At 45.0% G+C, this 20064-nt stretch overlaps 1 protein-coding gene across 1 annotated transcript in view; it reads left to right on the top strand.

Moving 5' to 3' along the window:
- Nucleotides 1-20064, top strand: part of LOC8040571 (DNA polymerase alpha catalytic subunit) — a 165697-nt gene that overhangs the window by 87673 nt on the left and 57960 nt on the right. Inside the window, exons 29-34 of the mRNA XM_029966821.4 lie at nt 2687-2819; nt 6072-6203; nt 7173-7248; nt 12984-13082; nt 17384-17565; nt 18246-18371. Of these exons, the coding sequence (XP_029822681.2) occupies nt 2687-2819; nt 6072-6203; nt 7173-7248; nt 12984-13082; nt 17384-17565; nt 18246-18371 (748 nt within the window). The remainder of the gene's footprint in view (nt 1-2686; nt 2820-6071; nt 6204-7172; nt 7249-12983; nt 13083-17383; nt 17566-18245; nt 18372-20064) is intronic.

The raw sequence follows: 20064 nt of genomic DNA, 5'->3' as shown, positions 1-20064 counted from the left end.
TCAGAATCTTATTCAGGAGGAGGCACAGAAACGACGGTAATGCCACATCAGTTCTCATATAATGAGAACTGATGCTTCTGAGCCTGCTCCACAAATCGGGAATAATTTACAGCAACAGAAAAGAATCAGATATCACTGGTCTTCAAGCTATTCCATGCAATGTGGTTTATGTGGCAAAGGCAACAATTTAAGATTTAGTGAATGCAACCAGCATAGACTGTTTATAATGTATATCACAGGAGCTGCTAAAAGCCGCACTGTAAGCAATACTATACTGCCGTAGAATACCGTGCATCCGCCCATTCCACACTAAGCGCCCATTCCCAAATTTGTAAGATTTGAGAAGATATGCGCAGTACATTGATATGTAAATTTGATGACCGGATGAGTGCCCATCCCCCATTTTTTCGCTATTACCTCAAAATTTTGAGTGGGTGCTTGCCTGGCATATTATGGTATACTGAAAACAAAACATCACTTTTGTAAATCGCGTTACATGCCAGGTGGACAGTCTACCTTTAAGAATCATCTTACTGTATCTTAAACTCACAATCGCATTCAAAGTCTACAGAAGACCCTTATTAAATCTGATACTGCTTCTCCGAAGTGTGTCGGAGAGTGGTGTTGGCAACATTGATGACCGGATGAGTGCCACTTTTGAAGCCAATTTTGCACACAAACTATGGTTCAGCGAATATTCAAAACTTTTGAATATTGAAGCAAATACCGTATAAACTCGTGTAAGGGCCGCACTATTTTTTCCCGATTTGAGAGCAAATTTTCAAGTTGCGGCCCATACACGGAGTATAAAAAATTCTGTACCCACATTCCAAAATTAACGTGCATGAGTGCGCTCGGCTGCACTGGTCGGAAACGCCTTCACTCCGGAATCCAGACTCAATCGTCAGTCAGATTTAATTAGTTTACATACTGCGCAATACACTTTTTTTTTTTTGCCATACAGTTGAACCTCAATTTAACGAAACCCGATTTTACGAGTTTCCCGATTTAACAAACAAATTTGGATTCCCCGCGCAGCCTATCCCGAAGAATGTCTTTCTCGACTTTACGAAGTTCCCGATTTAACGAAATAATTATTGGGTCCCGGTGACTTCGCTAAATCGAGGTTCAACTGTACCTGATAGCATGCGCGGCAACTTTCGGCTTGAATCGCATATTACTGTTGGAGTGGTACTTGCCCGTAGCTCTCAGATTGCGCAAAAAAACAGACAAATCGCGACGCTTTGACACCAATCGAAGAACGAAAGGAAACCTCCCCAGAGCGTACAGTGGCGTTCGAAAACCTGAGTGCATGTGTGAACCGAGCCCGCTGAATCCCCATTTCTCGCGCTTGCCACGGAACCTGACATATTCTTTATCTTTTCTCAATGCCTTGCCGCAACATAAATGCATCCCGACAGTGCGGCTGACCACGATCGAGGTCGACAGCCATTATGCCATACGGTGATACGGATGAGTGGAGAGCAAATATCGGGGATGCGGACATGTGCCGCTACGTGCTCGGGCGGTGGCTAGCGCCACCTAGCGATATCTATTCATAGAAACGTGGCTTTACAGTCGGCGCGCCTCAAAAACAAGGGGTGCGGCGCATACGCGAATAATTTCTGTAATTTTTTTTCTTGCAATACTTTGTCCTAAATACGGGGGTGCGGCTCTTACACGGGTGCGGCCCTTACACGCGATTATACGGTAATGTTAAATTTGAATCAAATAGGACTATTCGGCAACTTCAAATATTTTCTAAGTACGTATTTCAAAGTTTAAAATGCTGCGATACATTTGTTAATTTAGACTAAAAAAAACAAAAACAAACGAAAACTGTATGCATGCATTCCCCGTCATCTTTTGCATGTTTTTTTTTTGTTTTTTGTTTTTCTTCGAAGACTGTCGGATTCAACATTGACTTCTGAGACGGCTTGCATGAAAAACCGGCATGTCGTACGACGGATCGGACAATTTCGTAATGTACTCATTTTTGATGCGCATTCAACATGTTTTTATGCCATGGGCAGCTGGAGACTGCAGGTGTGAGGGCTAGAAACCTGGAATTATGTCTAGAACGCATTGTGCGTATTGGCACTGTCATAGACGAATTTTCTTGAAAACGGAAGTGTTCTTGTTAATGAGACACAGCTGTATTTAAATAAGAGTAATTGTAAAAATTATTTGGAGAATGATCATGGTAGAGTGCCCTTTAGACTTTTTATTGTTTGTCCTTTCGTTTTGTTCCCTAGTCTCGAGAGTTTTCCAACACGACTGTATTGACGGCTGCAAATTGTTTGTTTCGCTTCGAAAATATTCAATTTGATTTTAAATTAATCATAACAAGGGAACTATTTGATTCGTATTCGCTTAGAACTGAAAAATCACTCTTCGCAGATTTGTAGCACGGACGCCATTAACAAAGCCACTATGCTCAAATTCATGCCTGCCCAGTCAAGAATTGCAACTGGGAGAGGGAAAGAGGGGGACAGCACAAACCGAGGTTGGTCCAACATATTCTGCCAGCCGTGTCTCGTTGCACTTTTTGGATGTGGCAAACAGGGAACTAAGGCACAGCAGGAATGTAACATCCGAGAAAACATAATAACCGAGAATGCATCGACCAGGTTCTATGGTGTACTAGAAAAGGAAAGTCAAATTTTGTTTTATTAATCCCGAATAGGTACGTGATCGACGAGCTCCTGTCCGACAACTCGCGCGAAGACATTGTGGAGAAGATCCACTCGTACCTGATGCAGCTCGCTGCCAAGATCCAGGGGGACTCGCTGCCGCTCTCCGACTTCTGCGTCACAAAGGTGAGCTGCAGTCTTTCGGGCAATAAAGCAATAAATCTTAGAGCTACAATCTTTTGTTGATCGAGGATACTCTTTTATCACCATTAATTTTGCTTAAGCAGGTTCAAGGTGTGCATTTTTTTTTTCTGAGTGGTCAAAAATTCTTTTTTATGTTTTTGTCTTAATCTCCTCTTTCGCAAAAAAAGTGCATGTGCTCTAGACCGGTGCCCTCAGCCTCTTCTTTACTTAGTAGCTGACGCCCGTAGTCAAGCTTCTAAGGATTAGTTCTTAGTTTTAGAAGAGTAATAATAATAAATAATCATTTTTATCATTGACCCAGAGGGTTGAGGTGTACATGAAAGGCCGGAACTGTGAGGGGCAGAGGGGGATATCCTCTTTTCTGACTCAGTCATTCTCTGAAGTCTGGGAGACTGAAGGAAGAAAAAAGTTTTAATGCTGGCGTCGTCAGTTTGAAGCGCGAAAACGGCACCTAGTTTTCTTCAGTTCCATTGGCTGGCGCGCGTCGACGGGGCTCCCATTGGCCGCTGCACTTGTCAGTTTCCACGACCACTCACCCTATGGCGCTGCGTGTCCATCAGCGCGCCGTTAACATGGAGCGTCCAAGGTCACAGGGGAGCACACGTGCTGACCGGCGACGAAAAGTATGCAGCAGACGAAAAAGGGAGCGGACGAGCGGCTTGCATGCTTTCACATTCACTACCCATAAGTGCTTAGGTGTACCTCAAGCTTCTTTTTACAGCGGAGCTGTTAGGGGCTAGTTTCCCCAGTTTTGTGTCCGGTACCAAACAAATGTTGACACACTTCACAAAACTCTGGACAGCTACCGCCATCTATGAGCGACGGCGGCAACCAGACAACCAATCTGGTTGCTGCCGTCGCTCATAGATGGCGGCAACCTTTCCAGTTATCATAGAAGAATGGATAGTTGGGCGAGCTGGTGGGAATCCATTGTAGGAAATAGCGTGCAAAACAGACGAGGACGAAGAAGAAACACACGTGACGAGCGTACAGCCTCGCTGGTCTTCCTGCTTCACCGAAGTGGAGAGGCTGAAAGTTTTTTCTTCTACAAATTTTTAAATCAATGTTTCATAATTGATTTCTATTTCGCATTATTGATTTTAGGTATATAGTGTAGACTGCATATAATGTATGTCATGGGAGTTGCGAAAATCCGCACTATAAGCGGTACCGCACTATGACCAAAATATAAATTTTTCAGGTCAAAGAACTCCATGAGGCAACTTACCTTTGTAAAACTATTTATTTTGTGTTAAATGAAAAATAGAGCTCAGTCTGAGGAAAGCTCTTGTTTCACTAGACTAGAACACTTCTCTCTTAAGCATATCACGCATTTTAAAAGAAATTAGTGATTTTTGCCTGGCGCTGCCTTTTAACAGCGTTGCTGACGACCCGGTCTTCCATAACGCTGAGGCATTTGAACACCTCATCACTGAAGGAGTTCTGCACACAGCGAACCTTCAGTGTCTGTAAGAATTCCAGTGCGTCTTGACTTGAAATTTTCGGCGTGCTCTCTTCGTCGTTGTCTGATTCATCTCCGGGTGGACTCGTCCCAGAACCTTACACCGCTGCAACAATAGCTTCATCAGTGGTTGCGTCCTTACGGATAACAGTCATCGTCATCCTCATCTGCATAGTTTTGAAACGTGTCGTTTGCAGGAACAAAGTGGTTTTCCACAAGGTCGGACCATACGTCGTCTGCGCCGACCTCCTCGTCAATCGCATCACTGCGTCAATTGGCGTCCTCAGAATTCCCGGCATAGTGCACAAGGCCTGCGTTGCGAAAACACTACTGGATGGTTGTGGCTTTTACTTCTCAGTCAACTAGCAAAGAACTCTTGGTGCATCCAGGCCTTTCCATTTGTTGTGTACACCACAGGCAGACATTCTCGCTTTTTGAAGCAACGGGGTCGTTTTGTTTCTCGATGATAAACAAGTGCTGCTTGTTGGTGCCGTCTATGTTTGCACAAAACAAAACCGTGACGCGTTCCTTGGAGACTTTGCAGCCGGAACAAGGTTCACCTTTCATCGCAAAGGTGCAATCGGGAAGCATATTGTAGCACAGACCAGCTTCATCGGCATTATAGATGTCTTTGTCTGCATACGCGAAAAGCATTGCCTCTAGATGAATGCGAAACCACACCTGAATACTGGTGTCGTCGACTTCCCCACTTTCGCCTGAGGTAACTTTGCAGCTAATCCCGTGGTGGTCTTTAAACCGCTTGATCCATCCGTTGAGGGGGTTGAAGCCTTCGTGTTAGAACAAATTTCCAAAGGACCTAGCCTTCGCTTGTAGCATCGGGCCACTCACTGGGACGTTATTGGCTCGCACTTCGCAAAGCCACCTAAACAGGGCTTCGTCGACGTTTTCATACCTTGGTGCACGAATCCTCTTGAGAGAGACGCAGAATCTTGCTGTAGCTACTTCCGTACCTGCTCCCGGTTCTTCCAGACAGTGGAAACGGTTGTGTCAGCGACGTTGTACTTGGCCGTGACGGAGGCTTTCTTCATGCCACTTTCGACATCTTTAATGATGCTCTATTTAGTTTCGAGAGACAGGGCTTGTCATTTCTTGGCCATCTTGGGCTTGAGAGACAGGGACAGATCGGCGATAGAACTGTCGATTTCTGTGGGATATGCTTGACGCGGTCCAGACATCAGATGTGAGAGCAAGCCAGCAAGCTGCAAGAAGCAAAACAGCCTTCGTTTTGTGCACGGTGTAAGAAAGGAGTTTGGTTTTGCGTCACTCACGTGAGGGGGTGAAATCGAAAGGGTGAGAGGCTTGGGTGGCTCATTGGGACTTTTGGAGTTGAGTGCGTGCGTGTGTCTGTCGCACCTCGCTGCGTTGTCATTCGTTTCTCGCCTCTCTCTTTGCTTCTCGCTTCTTCCGCGCAACCTCCTTGCCATCCTTGCCCCACGAGTGCCGCTTGCGCCGTTATCTGGTGTTGCACAGGGAAGCGTGCTTGCTGCGCCGGTTGGTCGGCGGGCTGTTCCAGAAACCGCACTATAACCGGTATTTCACTCTACATGCCTGCATTTTAAGCGGTATGTAATTACATGCAGTTGTATGCAAGGCAGACCCGTGGTTGAAAAAAGCCGCGTTATATCCGATCCTGCACTATAAGTAGTTATGTTATAAGTGGTCTATACTGTATTGCGTTCGAGAACTGTAGTGGAGGAGTAGTTCTCGCATGAGCAGTTTTCACGCTGACCTTTTTCTTTGACCCGTGACAGCAACTGACAAAAAACCCGGAGGATTACCCGGACAAGAAGAACCTGTCGCACGTCCAAGTGGCGCTTCGACTCAACAGCAAACGAGGCAAGAAGCTGAAGCAGGGAGACACTGTCACATACGTCATATGCAATGTGAGTCTGCTCACAGGGGCATCCAAGTAGGCTCGTGCATATATGCACTGTTTTCTAATACTGTATAGAATAATGGGCTATTTGAAAATCGCTTCAATATAACTTTTGATGGTAATCCAAAATCTTGAAGTAGTATGTGATGCGAGCTTATTTTTATGGCTTTGGTTTCCATAAGTTAGCTACAGCTCATCATGGGAATAATGAGTGCAATAGAAGTGTATGATTGATTACGGTCTGCAGCTTCATTGACATATCTAGTTGAGTATTTAGCCAAATGCGTGTTCTAGCTGTAACCTTGCTGATAGCTGTCTAGCATGCAGCTAGAGCATAGTAGGCCGTGACTGGCCGAGATGTGCCACGAACAACAAGACTCGTAGAAATGTAACAAGGGTGTCGGCATTCATCGCTGCTTCTCAGTAGTGAAGGTGCTGTGGTGACCTAGACGCGGGGTGAACGGTTTTTTTCAACTGCAAAAAATTTCACCGATGCACCCAAGCAGCGAAGACAGGACGAAATCGGGGACCTTTCTTGTAAATGATCATGAGGCAGCAAATGTATGGTTTGACCGCAGTTTCTAGAATTTCTAGGAGCAAGTGGAAGATTTTGTTGCCACTTTGTGATTTGAGAGTTGGGTCTCGTAAATTAAGTTTGTTTGTGTTTTTGTTTTTCATGTATCCTGTTTGTGCACCGAGGTGAAGACCTCGTGGTTGTTTTTGGGCACACAAATAGTAATAATAATAAATATTATTATTATTATGGTGATGATGATGATTATGCTGAAAGTGTTTAGCTGTCTTCATCATCTTCGAACTGCCAAACTAACTTTACTAAGAAACCAAATCAGAATTTCTGACACAGATAATGTGGGTAGTACATCTAAATTTGAATTTAAAATCAACTTTGCTAATTTTTCGCTTTTTTTATTTATAGCTTGCATTTTAGAATTCCTTTTATCTCACTTTAATGCAGGATGGCAGTTCACAGACTGCAACTCAAAGGGCATACCACCCTGAAGAACTGAAGGGCAACGACAGCCTTTCGATTGGTAAGTATATCTATCTATGCACGCAGATGGCCTTCTTGTGGCGCTTGACCGCCAAACAATTTCTATATACCTTTGCCTTCGGAACAATGTAAACGTGCAGGTGCAAGAGGCTGGGTGTCTAGCGACCGGGAAAACCGGGAATTGTCAGGGAAATAATAATTACCAGGAAAAATCAGGGAATTGTCAGGGATATTGTCAAAAAGCGAGCCCAGTCAGGGAAAATGAGCCGGAAACGCTATCGAGTGCCCCGAGCAAAGACTTGAGGACTTGGGAGAAGAAAAATAGGCAATACATTCTGCTTAGAGTGGAGCGTGGGCACTGCTCAACCGATGTAGAGTGTGCTACCTGGTGCAAAGGGAACAGCCCACAAATCCAGTCCAAGCGTCGGATTGAATAGGATTGGATTGAGGGTGCGTCACTAGGCTAGATCCAGTTAGAGCTACTAGATTTATTAACAAATGGGAACGACGGAGACACCAATACAATCTAAATCCGAAAGTGTGCATCTGGCAGCCATGCTGCCATTCGGTTATTGATGTGTGTGGTTGAGCGTCGTGTTTTCATTGTGTTTCCGGAAGTGGTTTCTTCACTGAGAATGTCGGCGGCAAGAAAGTGCTCGTTTAATCCGGACTCGACGAACCCGAATATTTCGGTATATGCAAGTTGGATTAAGCACGTGCAAAATTATACTCACAGTGTTCCATGCTCAATGCCTTGTGTTGGAATGGTCTTTCATATTTAAACGCATCTAAAGTGGTCAGGAAATTTCACCTGAAATCGTCAGGGACAACCTGGAAAAGTCGGGGAATTTCAAAATAATGATTTGCTAGACACCTTGAAGAGGGTACGATAAAACAACATGTTAGTGTTGCTCTATCCCCTCCCCCCCCCCCCCCCCCCCCAAAAAAAAAAAAAAAATGGCTAGGGGTTTTTTCACCACAAAAATGAATGACGCTTCGCCGAATGTTCAGCCTCCACTCAAATGTAGTGCTAGCAGTCCAGACCAGATGCCAGTGCTTCAGAACTAACCGCTATCTTATTCAAAAATAATAATTGATTTCTGTTAAACCTTTAATGGCAAAGTGAGGCCTGTTCTTGAAAACTGGCGCTATTCAGCTCCATGTATTCAAGGGCTCTGTACGCCGCCTTTTTTTCACTGAAAATTTTCAAAAATTGCTCATAGCTTTTTATTAAGATTATGGTTAGTTTGGCATCTTTGGCATCTGGTGGAAGCTGTGCATTCGGTGATGCAGTTTATTTTTGCGGTGAAAAAGTCCCGCACAAAAGTTTAGGGGGACACCCCCAAAATATTTTGGTATAGTTTCATTGCGCATTAAATAATATAATGATAATTGACTAGAGGTGTGCAAAGATTTAAAACTTCATATAATTGGCAATAAGGTTTGCTATTCGATTCTTTTTGCGGCACAACATTAAAGCTTAAAATATTTGAGTTCTATTTAATATCCAAAAATTATGAATAATATCTTCAGAATTCTTTTCTTGCGTCAAGCTTCGCTGCTTCGAACAGATGCGTGGCTTCACTGCTTTGCACCGGCATGGCATAGGAGAAACAACTGACGTGTTGCAGCATCTCTGCATTGCTGATTATTGTAGGTTAACTTTCTTTGCTTGTGACTATAGTCTGACGTCCGATTTTATAATTCAGTGCCAGAAAATAAAATCTTAAGCTCTAGACATTTCTTTGCTTGCCATATTACATTATGCTTTACCCAACTAGGCATGTGCGAATAGTGTTTTTTTAGTTTGAAGCGAATAGTAATTTGCTTCGAATATTTTCGAAGCGAATAATTCGAAAAGTTGTAGGAAAAATTATTAGCAAAAGTTATGCAGTGGTCACTTCACCGACCATTTATTTTTCACTGCAACGCAGCCACAAATCAAAACTTAAGCTCATGCACAAATCAAAACTTAGTACAAGAAAAGTCAGTGATTTTCATGAAGGAACACGAGCTGCTGCACATGATCAGGGAGGAGGAGCTCCCTCCTGCAGCTCACGATGCTTCCTGCGCTTGAGAAAAGCCTTTCACTCCTAGTCTGGGTTGCTGGTATCGAGAGATACCTACGGGCAACACGGACCAGGGATGGGTACAGATGTCTTCCCCTGCACCTCCACCATGCCAAGGGGTCTTCTGTGCGCGCAAGGAGGGGTGTCTTCAGGTACTCGATAGCCTCGATAGCGAATTCGTGGCCTGGCTTTTGGTGCGTGTCAGAACTAAGACTGGTGAATACATCCCACAGGGTGTCTCCTAACGAGTCTCCTATGCCTCCACTGGTTTCGGCGGCTGCATCACTAGGCTCGTCCACTGATGCGCTCTCCTCAACGGCCTTCGTCAGGAGTGTGCATGCCCATTTTTTTTCTGCCTCTCCAGGGTAGCACCCGTCCTTGTACCTGGGGTCCACCAACATTGACAAGGCTAGAAGGAGACACATCTTCCCATCTGGAAATCGTGTCTTGATGCTTTGTATGAGGCTTGAGGCAACTGATCCTGCTTCATCGGTAGAGTGTCGACTGAGAACAACCTTGGTGCACTCTAATAAGGGGATCACTTGGGAGAGGGTCGGATAGCTGTCTCCAGACAGCTCAGCTGTGGCTTGCTCGAGAGGCTGCAAGACCTGCACTACTGCAACCATAAGCCTCCACTCACTTGCACTGAGAGGTTCCACTGTGTCACATTCCGACAGCTCCACACTGACGGGCACGCGAAGCTTCACAAGCCTCTTCATCATGGCGTGTTCACTATTCCAACGTGTTGGAACATCTTGCACAACTTCAAGTGGCTCAAGGTTCATGTTCTTTTGGATTTCCATAAGGCACCCGCGGGCCTTTGCACTCCTTTTATATCAAGCCACAATGGTTCTAGCTTTCGCACATAACTGCGAGAAACCCGCCACTTCTTTTTTGGCGTTGCTGATGCACAGCTGGAGTGTGTGTCCGAAGCACTGCACGCCAGACCACGGTGACCGTGCAAACGCCGAGGTGAAATTCCTAGCGTTGTCCGTGACTACATAAATCGGCATGGTGCCTGGCGCTGGTAGTTCCCAGTCCTCGATAGCACTTTTGATGAACTGTTCCAGGTTTTCGGCCGTGTGGGAGTCCGTCATGTCCGTACAAGCCAAAGCGTGCACGTGCTGTCCAAATTCTTCGTCCATCACGTGGCAAGTCACGGAGACCTAGCTATTGTTTGCGCGCGAGGTCCAGCCGTCCGTCGTGATGGAGTAACATTCTGCTCCGCTACTGAAAATGTCTCGCAGACTCTTTCTTAGTTCTTTCTTTTTGGACTCGTACAGATCCGGGATGACAACCCGCGAGAAGGTCGTCCGCGATGGCACGGTGTAGTCGGGCATGGCGAGCTTCATCATTTCAATGAAACCACTTTCTTCTACGATGCTGTACGGATGCATTCCGCTAGCAATGAAGTTCGCTATTATCGCCGTCATTTGTTTCGCTTTGGGTGCAGTCGGTTTCAGTTTGGGCTTGAAACTGTCGGCTACCGACGGTTGCTGATGGTTCGGTTTACTCCCGTTCTTGTGTTTGACGGCACTCCCGCGTGCTTGACGCTCACATTCGAACGTCTTGTACGAATCAGGGTGCCTTTTCAGGTGCGTTGCGAGGGTCGTTGTCGTACACGTTGGAGTTTTCAGCACTGCCTTGCATTTGAGGCACCGAGCTTCATTTCCCGGTGGCACTTTCAAGAAGTAGTTCCATATCGGATTTCGATACGCACCGGCTTCACTTTCATCGTTCCCGGCTGCCGTCGATGACCCGTCAGCCATACGAACGAACACGCGGCACCTAGAGCGAGCACACTTCGGAATCCTTTGTGGAGCTGCGACGGCTGCGACGCACGATTTTCTGATCGGTTTAGCATGTCTTGGATTGGATTGGATATTTTTTATTTCTTGATGCCGATGCGGCTTTCGTGAGTAACAACCGAAACCGAAACTACCAGATACAATCGGCCTTCCTTCCGCTATTCGTTAGTGCCGAATACTTCGAACTTTTACGAATATCGGAATTCGGATCGAAGCGAATACCGAATAATGTACTATTCGTTCGAATATTCGGAAAAATCGAATATTCGCACATGCCTATACCCAACTCATATCTTGCTGGTGCCTTTCTTGTCATAATTCAAGTGTGTGAAGTGTTTCTCACATAATAGAACTGTCCCTTTCGTAGGAGTGCTTTCTATAAAAGTTTTCTAGCTGGGAGTGTTTGAAGTATCTATGCTTAAGTCACAATAAGTCTAAAAGATTTGTATTTGAAAATATTCTCATTTAATTTGCAGTAAAATTTTAATCATGTTCATTTAACAGGCAGAAATTTGATATTGGTACACCTTGAGAATTTACTGGGTTGGCAGCTTGTTGATGTTTGGTTGGAATTTCGTACATATTTTTGGGCAAAGGTAATTGACAGTTACATACTATGACTTTTCAAGTTAATTTTGTTTCAAGCATGGCCTTTTTGTGCGCATTTACAGAAAAATGTAGTGTTGTGCAAATATGTGAATTTTAGAATGGTGTTGATCGCTTCAGGATAGCCCCGTTGAGCGAGCTTTTTACCGAGCATTGGTGCTCTGCAGAGATGCAACACCCGTGGAGCTCGCTTTTGTGGGTGTTGCCTCTCCGCAGTGCACCGGTGCTCGGTAAGAAATGCGCTCAACAGAGCTTACCCGCCGAAATCAACATTTAAAAAAGTACAAGTATTGCAGTCGCGTGCGTAATAGACGAGCACCCTTTCAAAGCGGGAGGGTTCATGTGCATGTTAAAGAAAGGAATGGAAATGTTGTGAATGTCGATATCTGCACTGCAGTAGAAGTTTCAAAATTAAACTGTGGTTATTATGCAAAAGGATGTGTTAATGAAAAAACAGAGTGCGCAGGCGAGCTGGTGGATGTTGATCATGATGTGGAATACCCGAGACTGGCAAAAGAGGGGAACTTGGGGGAAGAAAAATGACGGAGGAAGAAGGTCTTCTGCCTCTGTCATTTTCAAAATGACAGAGGAAGAAGACATTATTCTTTCTCTGTCATTTTTCTTCCGTCAAGTTCCCCTCTTTTGCCACAGTCTCTTTCTCTATAGGTATAATGTTACGTCAAATCTGTCGTTTTTTCTGCCATCACAATGTAGGTATTGGACTTTCTGAGGCCACAATTCATAAATATACTACGTAGATTAAAATTAATTAGGCCACAATGCATAAATCTACTATGTAGATTAAAATTAATTAGGCCACAATGCATAAATATACTACGTAGATTAAAATTAATTTAGCTCGGAACTGGATAAGTGGGAGCTTGCGGACAACCTTCATGAGTTCAGCTGGTTTCTCGTTTAATCATAGTGAAGTAGTGAAAGGCTCGGACAAACTATTCAATATTCGATTAGAAAATATTCGGTCAAAACCGCTATTCTCTTAGAATTTGCTTTGAACTCAAAATTCACTATTTGCATGCAACTATAGAAATGATGAGAATATTCACAAAGTATGCGCTAATGTCATTTGTATATAAGTGAACTAGTTAATATTCAAATAAAATTCCTCTATGCCTCTTTACACTTTTCTCTTGTGCATTGAGCCACTGCCATTTAAGCTCGTCCCCGATTATGGTAGCAGCTGAGAGATGCCTGTGCGGTGAATCTGCCTGTTTTAGCGTGCTGGTGTAATTGTGGAACAGCATGCTAAGGGCTTTGGTGGTCCCTTTCAGACAAGCAGTACTACCTGGCACAACAGATACACCCCGTGGTGGCCCGGATATGCGCACCGATTGATGGCACGGATGCCGCCATGATCGCCGAAGTTCTGGGTGAGTTTGAAACAGCTTTTCCGAGATGATAGTAGTGTTTGTTTACTTCTGTAAATAGAGTTTGCAGTCATTCAGATTGCTAACGAATGGATCATCTAACAGGTACCAAACTGACAGATAAACAAATGGATCATTCAATATAAAAAAGTATCTTACCCCCCAAAAATTTGGATTTTGGCTTGCAGGGACACGTTGCGCCATCTTTTGGATAGCTGAAGAAGTAGAGTTTCGGTTTCAATTTAGTTTTGCGCTTTCTCACGAGCAGGTGAGCTACCGGAAATAAATCTCCGCACGGCAGAATTGCTTGTCAAACATGAAGTCCCACTGGCACTGGGGACGGCTACAAAGACAGCCTTAATTACAAGATTTACCTGCATTTGCCGCTTCTTTTTTTTTTTTTTTTTATGACGGCAGCAGTGAGGATTGCAAATAATGTTGGATGATTTGATTTGAACTCCAACAGTGGCTTTCCATCCTTGAGGCCCACAGTATTGACAGGTGCTTGCCGGTGAGCTTCGTTCTAGCCTTCTAGGCTGTCCCGAGCTGAGGCGCACGGTTTATACGTGCTTCGAGCCATAAAATGCTGCAGAGAGAAAAGTGCAAGCGGTGCTCTAACAAACTAAGGTTTTGCGCAAAAAAGAAAAAAAGAAAGAAATGTTTTTTGGAGGACGTGGACCACCACATGCACTAGCTTCTCTAAATGGCATGGAACCGCAGAAGCTAACTTTCCACCAGACCAAAAACGACACTAGCATCTAGGGCATTCTACTCTACAGATCTGAAACTGGTGGGTAAAAGGGAGCGTCTTTTTCTATATTTATGACTTAAAATTTATGGCGTGATTTCATAAAGTCGTCAATGTTTACATTTTGTGGAGTTTGCCACGTTCCCAACCAATTGCCTCCGAATGGAATTGCAATACCCTCGAGCTCTTGTGGAACTGTTTATAGCTCTTGTCGTGGCACTGCGGGGGCTCAGGTCTGCGGTTGCTCTGCGAGGTTCCTCCTTCGTCCCATGGTCAAGGTACGGTAGTCCCTCGTTATAACGAAATAGCTTTATTTGAATTATCACTTTTATCGAAGTTAATGCGGTCCAGACTGAAAGGCATGCATTTTTACCGGCTCTTCCAAGTGTGTCGGCGGCCGACCACACTTATTGTGAAGGCCGAGGTGCAAGCCTACACAGAGGCGCAAGGGAGGCCCTCGTATTCTCTCCTCCTCCTTCACCGAGGCAAACTGGGAAAATGGCAAACAGAAAACTGAGCGAGGGTGACAGAGGCACGGAGGGCGGAGCGCCATTTCCGATGCTGATGCACCGACGTGGCCTGGAAACAGCCTCCACGTTCCGGTTATGCACGCCGCCCACGGTCGCACTTTAGCGAAGGGGCATAGAGGAAATCATCTCTTTAAGGTCGGTGTGCCAGATGCAGATAAACCTCCCGACAGTTTATACTTTGTTCTTGGGTTTATGTTGTATTGACTTGGACAGACGGTGCTACTGGAAGGTACATGTTGCTCAGCACTGTTAGTGCGAACGCAAAATCGGCACATTTTCAAATTTTTTTTGAAAAGGACATGAAACTTTATTGCTTATGTTAGTGCCTGGAATGAGCGTTCTGCACCACATTAGTGGTTCTGACGACAGCCCTTTGATTCTAAGAGAATGTAAAAAGCTGGCGATCAGTGTCGTGCAGCATCTATGGGTTAACCATTATGTGAACGAAGTTCGCATATACTCCTTCCCCGCAAAGCGCACAGAAAGCCAATTATCATATAGTGTGTAGGAGTATGTAGATTCTCTCCACTTCACGTGAAGATGAAGGACCAGCGAAGCTGTTATCTTTGCGACAACTATGCTACATGTATATGATTTACATATGACTGCAATGAAGACATGTACACAACTTCATTGTTTAATTGTCTTTATTTAATTCTTAGCGACTCAAGTGATCATTGCCTGATGGTCACAAGGGCAAGTTCTAAACCCAATTTTTTGAGGCACACCTCGAGGACAGTTTTTTCCAATTGAGCCCAAGTCTCTTTATAAGCATCGTAAAAGCGAAAGAAAAGAAGGTAAGATCAGCACGTTCTGCCCTCAGCCTTGTCACAGCACAGTCACAGCACAGCACAGTGATTGGGTGACCGTAGATGATAACAAGTGATCAGGACCTCACTATCTGGTAATGCCAAGGAAGGCTGACTCACGCGGGTTGCCCCCTCTCTTTATTTATACTTGCCACTACCAATCGGGATGAAGGAGTGCCATTTAAACAGGAGATTTTTGTTAACATCCATGGACGGATTTTTTTCCAGATCCTAGCACATAACAGCTTCGCTGTATTAATATTTTAGAGCAAAGGCTGACTGCTTACTGAAGAAGCTGTCGATACACGACTGCACACCGCGATTCACAGACCTGCTCACGATTGCTGCCTCTAATGTGTCCAATTGCACGAAAATGTTCTGTCCAAGCCGGGCACCAACAAAGTACAACCAGAGCACATCAACCACCGCGATCGCCATTCTGGTGGACACAGACTACTTCACGCGGCAGTCGTAGTCGCTGTCGCTTTCGTTGGCTCGCACATCCCCAACGGGGCCACAATTCGCAAGGTCTTCGTCCGTCATTTCCTCCGTATCGACGACGTCGTCCTCTGTCGTGACGAACTTGACGAGGTTAACGCCAGACGGGACGAGCTGCACCTGTGCCAGGCTCTCCCACATGTGCTCCAGCAGTGTGCAGATCTCATTGACGGCCGGAACTCCGTTGTCAGCAACCACTTTGTCGCTTGCAGCAGGAGCCTCCAAAACTCTCGTCCGGGAAAAGTCGCCGCTCCTAAAGCATTGGGCGATGGTTTCGGGCTTCACATCTTTCCACGCTTCGCTGCCCATAAACACTACTCTGACCAACGTAATGTTGCATTCTTTCAGTGGCACTGCAGTGCAATTGTCAATAAGCAGACGCTCGATCACTCAACGACGGTAGTGCACCTTCAGGTTCGCTTTGACTTCCATTGGCTGAAGTTTGGGGTGTTTGGAGGCAGAAAGAGCACCTCCACGGCGCTGAGCAGTAGGTTGATGTGGCAGGCACTGCAGTTATCCAGTAGTGGCAGCGCCTTCCGGTTTTGCGAAGCCATGTCTGCGTCAAAACCAGCGATCCACTTGCGGAAGCGGTCCTACCATCATCCATGCTTTGCCATTCTGGACGTACGTCACAGGAAGGGGACTTCATGGTCGCAAAGCCTCGTGGTTTGTGGGACTTCCGAATCAGCGGCAGCTCTCGCTTGTCGGTGCTGTCCGTGTTGGCGCAGCGGTGTGACGCGCTCCTTGTTCGTCTTGGCTCTTTGTCTTAGTCTTGGCAGCCAACCCAATAATATACACACGCATTTAGACCCCCCTCCCCCTCTCGGCACCCTAAGTCGTAAACGTCCCAACCACCTCAGCCCCCCCCCAAAAAAAAAAAAATTTGTGGCTATGGCACTGCTCCATGCCTAGGTGCCTCCGGCCAAAAAAACACCGCGGGTGCTGCAGATTGCTCGCGCACCTTGCCAGATGCGTCTGTGTTTGTAGTTCGTGGCCAAAAGCAGGACAGGCGACAGAATGTGAAAAGAAGAAATCTGAAATTTAAAAAGAGCAACTCTCTTCACCAATAGCGAAAAGTCAAACGAACTAACAAAAGTCGCGTAAAATCATATGCAGCAAGAAGAGACGAAAAGCAGCAAAAGTCAAAGATGATTGAGCCATTTAAAACGCTAGTTATTGCATAACTGTTAATGAACACGCTCGACCGGCAAAAGGCCCTTAGGGGGGTTGTGGAGATTCTGTGTTTTTGCCCTGTGCGACCCTGCCGCTTTGTACCTTTCGCTGGAAACTCTAAACAAACAAGCACGCTCTCTTCACTTGGCCCGGTGGCGGGGGCGGGTGACGTAGCCAGAGACCACATCGCAGGTTGTGATCTTGCCCTGGTCATTCTCTGTGTGTGCAAACTGATGGTGGGATTACTCGGATCCAAATTGTAGATTCAAAGCTAGTTTGGGCAAAACTTTTCACCGTGACGAAAATGATGAATTCTAAGAAAACAGAAAAAGCTTTCCATTACTTGCTCGTTAATTTGAGATATTTGATCTTGAATTGGTTTGACCAACTAAAATCTACATTTTGTTAGTGCCATAATTAGAAAAAGGGTAATTTGTAACTTCATAAAAAAAAGAAACATAATTTAAACATGTTTCTTCCTTCGAGACCAGTGCTGTTCCCGTGCACGGGATGAGCCTCGTGCCTTGTTTCCCGTTGCCACCGCAGGTCTTAACCCCGCGCACTATCGGCATTACAACCACAATGACGAGGACGACACGGAACGTCGGCTGAACGACGGCAGCGCATCGGGCTTGGCCTTGTACAAGAGTTGCGAGAGGGTGACGCTGAGATGTCCGTCGGAGGGCTGCACTGCGGTCATTGCCGTCGAGGACATCTTTGAAAGAACGGTTTGTGAAATGCTGGCTTCTGTGTCCTCAAGATGTCGTAAAAATCACAGTTGGTTGGCCATCTAGAAAATTCTTAAGGAGCTGGACTCCGTTCTATTGGATACTTGTAACACCCTTAATTTTTGTTGAAGCAGACGAATACATGCAGCAGGCTAGGGAATAAAAGAAGCTACAGTTTGTAGATTTTTGTAGAAGGGCATTAAGTCATGCTAGCTATTAGTTAGCTTGCTAAACAAAGTTGTAAAGACAAAGACTTGTAGGGCTACATGAGGACTATGATGCGAAATGTCAAAATTGAGGTAGTTCTGGCTTATTAAGGGCTTTTGGGATCCTGGCCTTACAGCGATTCTACAATTTAGCAGACAGGAAATAAGAGGAAGCTTCAGTATGTGGATTTTCAGTAGAACTTCAGAATACATTGACTTTTTGGTACATTAAATTTCAATGAAAATGAAGACCTGATGTCGTCAATCATGGGTGTTACTGTCTAGCATAGTGTGCACCCAATGGTTCATTGGTACTGGTTTCCTTGTAGCTTGTCTGCAGTTACCCTTGTCTTTCTGGAGAGCTGCCCTGTAGTCACATCTTGTTAAAATTACTTTATTTTTTTCCTAGTGACATGACAAAGTTTGTTCAGTTCTAGCTTCGACGAGCAAACTCGGCACGTCTTTTTATTTCAGGGTGTGGAACTCAGGTTTGTGCTGGAAGAGTGCCCGCAGTGCAAGACAGCGCTCTGCGGCTACATCAATGCTCTGTGCAACCAGGTGACCCTGTTCATCAGGGACTGCATCAGCAAGTTCTACGCAGTAAGTGGAGAGCACAGACAAAAAAGTATATTGCACATTAGTTCAAACGTTCCAGATCAAGGTCATTCGCACTGCTTTTGAAAAAAGAGAAACTGCATATCAAACCGTAATTTATGACTAGGGTTCCGTGTTTTTGGATAAATCCGAAAAATGCCCTCCGGTAAAATTTTGGTCAATTCGGATTTATCCGATAAACTCCGAATTTTTATGTGCCAATGCCGCCCCTGCCCAAATGAACTAAGTAGAGATGGTTTTTTACAATTTGATCAGTGCACAGGGTCAGTGATCCCGGGAAAAAGTCACCACAGTTAATCTTTCAAATCTCAAGTCATTGAAAAAAGAGGTCTTACCGCTTATCTCGTCAAGGTTCAGGGCGACATGTCATTGTACTTTCGGGTCACGACTAAAGCTTCTGTATTGGTTGCGAGTTTAGGCCATACTATTTTTGTTTTAAGAGGAAGGAAAGGTTGTGTTTTTGTAACAGTTAAAGCTATGGACCATAGAGATTGCATAAAATTGGAAGAGGGGCAGTTGAAACTTCCCTATTCCATCCTTTACCACTCCACCTTGCGCAACCGTGGAATAGGATGGGATGGAATACGTGCTTCCCAGCGACTACCTCCACGAGTTTATTTTTAAGGTATCAACGTTTATCAAAGCACAGATGCGTGCAACTTTTGCCATGGGACAAATTAGTATTGCCAATAGCACCAACACCAAACCCAGCTCAAGAAATATTATTTGATATAAGCGCATTTCATTTTTCTTTATCTGGCATATGTTTACACACGGATATTATTTATTTATTTTTCATAGGAAACACTGGGAAATTAAGCTCCGAATTTCGGAGATTTTAAAATAAAAAAAAAAAATAAACTGAATTTTCGGAATCCAATAAACTCCAACAAACACTGTCCGAATTTGCCGAAAAATTAATTCCGTAAACACGGAATCCTATTTATGTCCAAGTGAAGGGGGCCATATAAACCGAAGCTAGTGGTAGGAGGGAACTCTGCTCATATATGCACCGTGTTGTTCTTACTGTTTACTGTCTCGGGAAAGAAGATATTTTCAACGGCCCGAAATTCAGTCTGGCATCTTCGATAGATATCATCATCCGAGTGCATGGCGTCTATTTGTGCTGATGGTGGCCTTTTGGTGGCTGACGAACCAAGCTGATGACGGGCCCTGATAGAAATAGCACGAAGCCTGGGCAGCTGAGACGCTGTTCCGCTATTCTGTTGTTCGACGTCAGCGTGCTGAAACTTATAAGGTTCTGCGCGCAACGCATTTGAGTGTGTCTCGTAATTCCCTGAAATGCTTGCCTTCGGCATCCTCCATACAGCCTACAACAATAAAATAGAGGACGTCAGTGCATATCCCTTTTGGATACAAACATTGCCTGGGCATTTTTCGGGCTCCTGTCTAAAGGCTGGTTCCCACAGCTATGTTTTTTTACATTATACGTTACATTACGGAAACTTGCGTCTGCTATGCCAAGTCACTGGGGCATTTGGGCTTCGTAATAAGCGTGGCTACCACTTCAAGGAGGTAGCCTGGCATGTGACATTTGAGACACAAATGTTTCGGTGACTTGCACGTAAAGGCTGGTTCAGACAGATGCGTTTGACTGCATCGCATTGCAGAGTTACTGCAAAATCCGTGCTTCGTAAGCAGAATTGCAAGCTGCTTC

This window comes from Ixodes scapularis, unplaced genomic scaffold (assembly GCF_016920785.2).
Source record: "Ixodes scapularis isolate PalLabHiFi unplaced genomic scaffold, ASM1692078v2 PGA_scaffold5__190_contigs__length_132052651, whole genome shotgun sequence".
NCBI classification, from domain to species: Eukaryota; Metazoa; Arthropoda; class Arachnida; order Ixodida; family Ixodidae; genus Ixodes; species Ixodes scapularis.
Note: the sequence above shows the minus strand (reverse complement) of the source record. Positions and strands in the feature narration are given on the sequence as shown.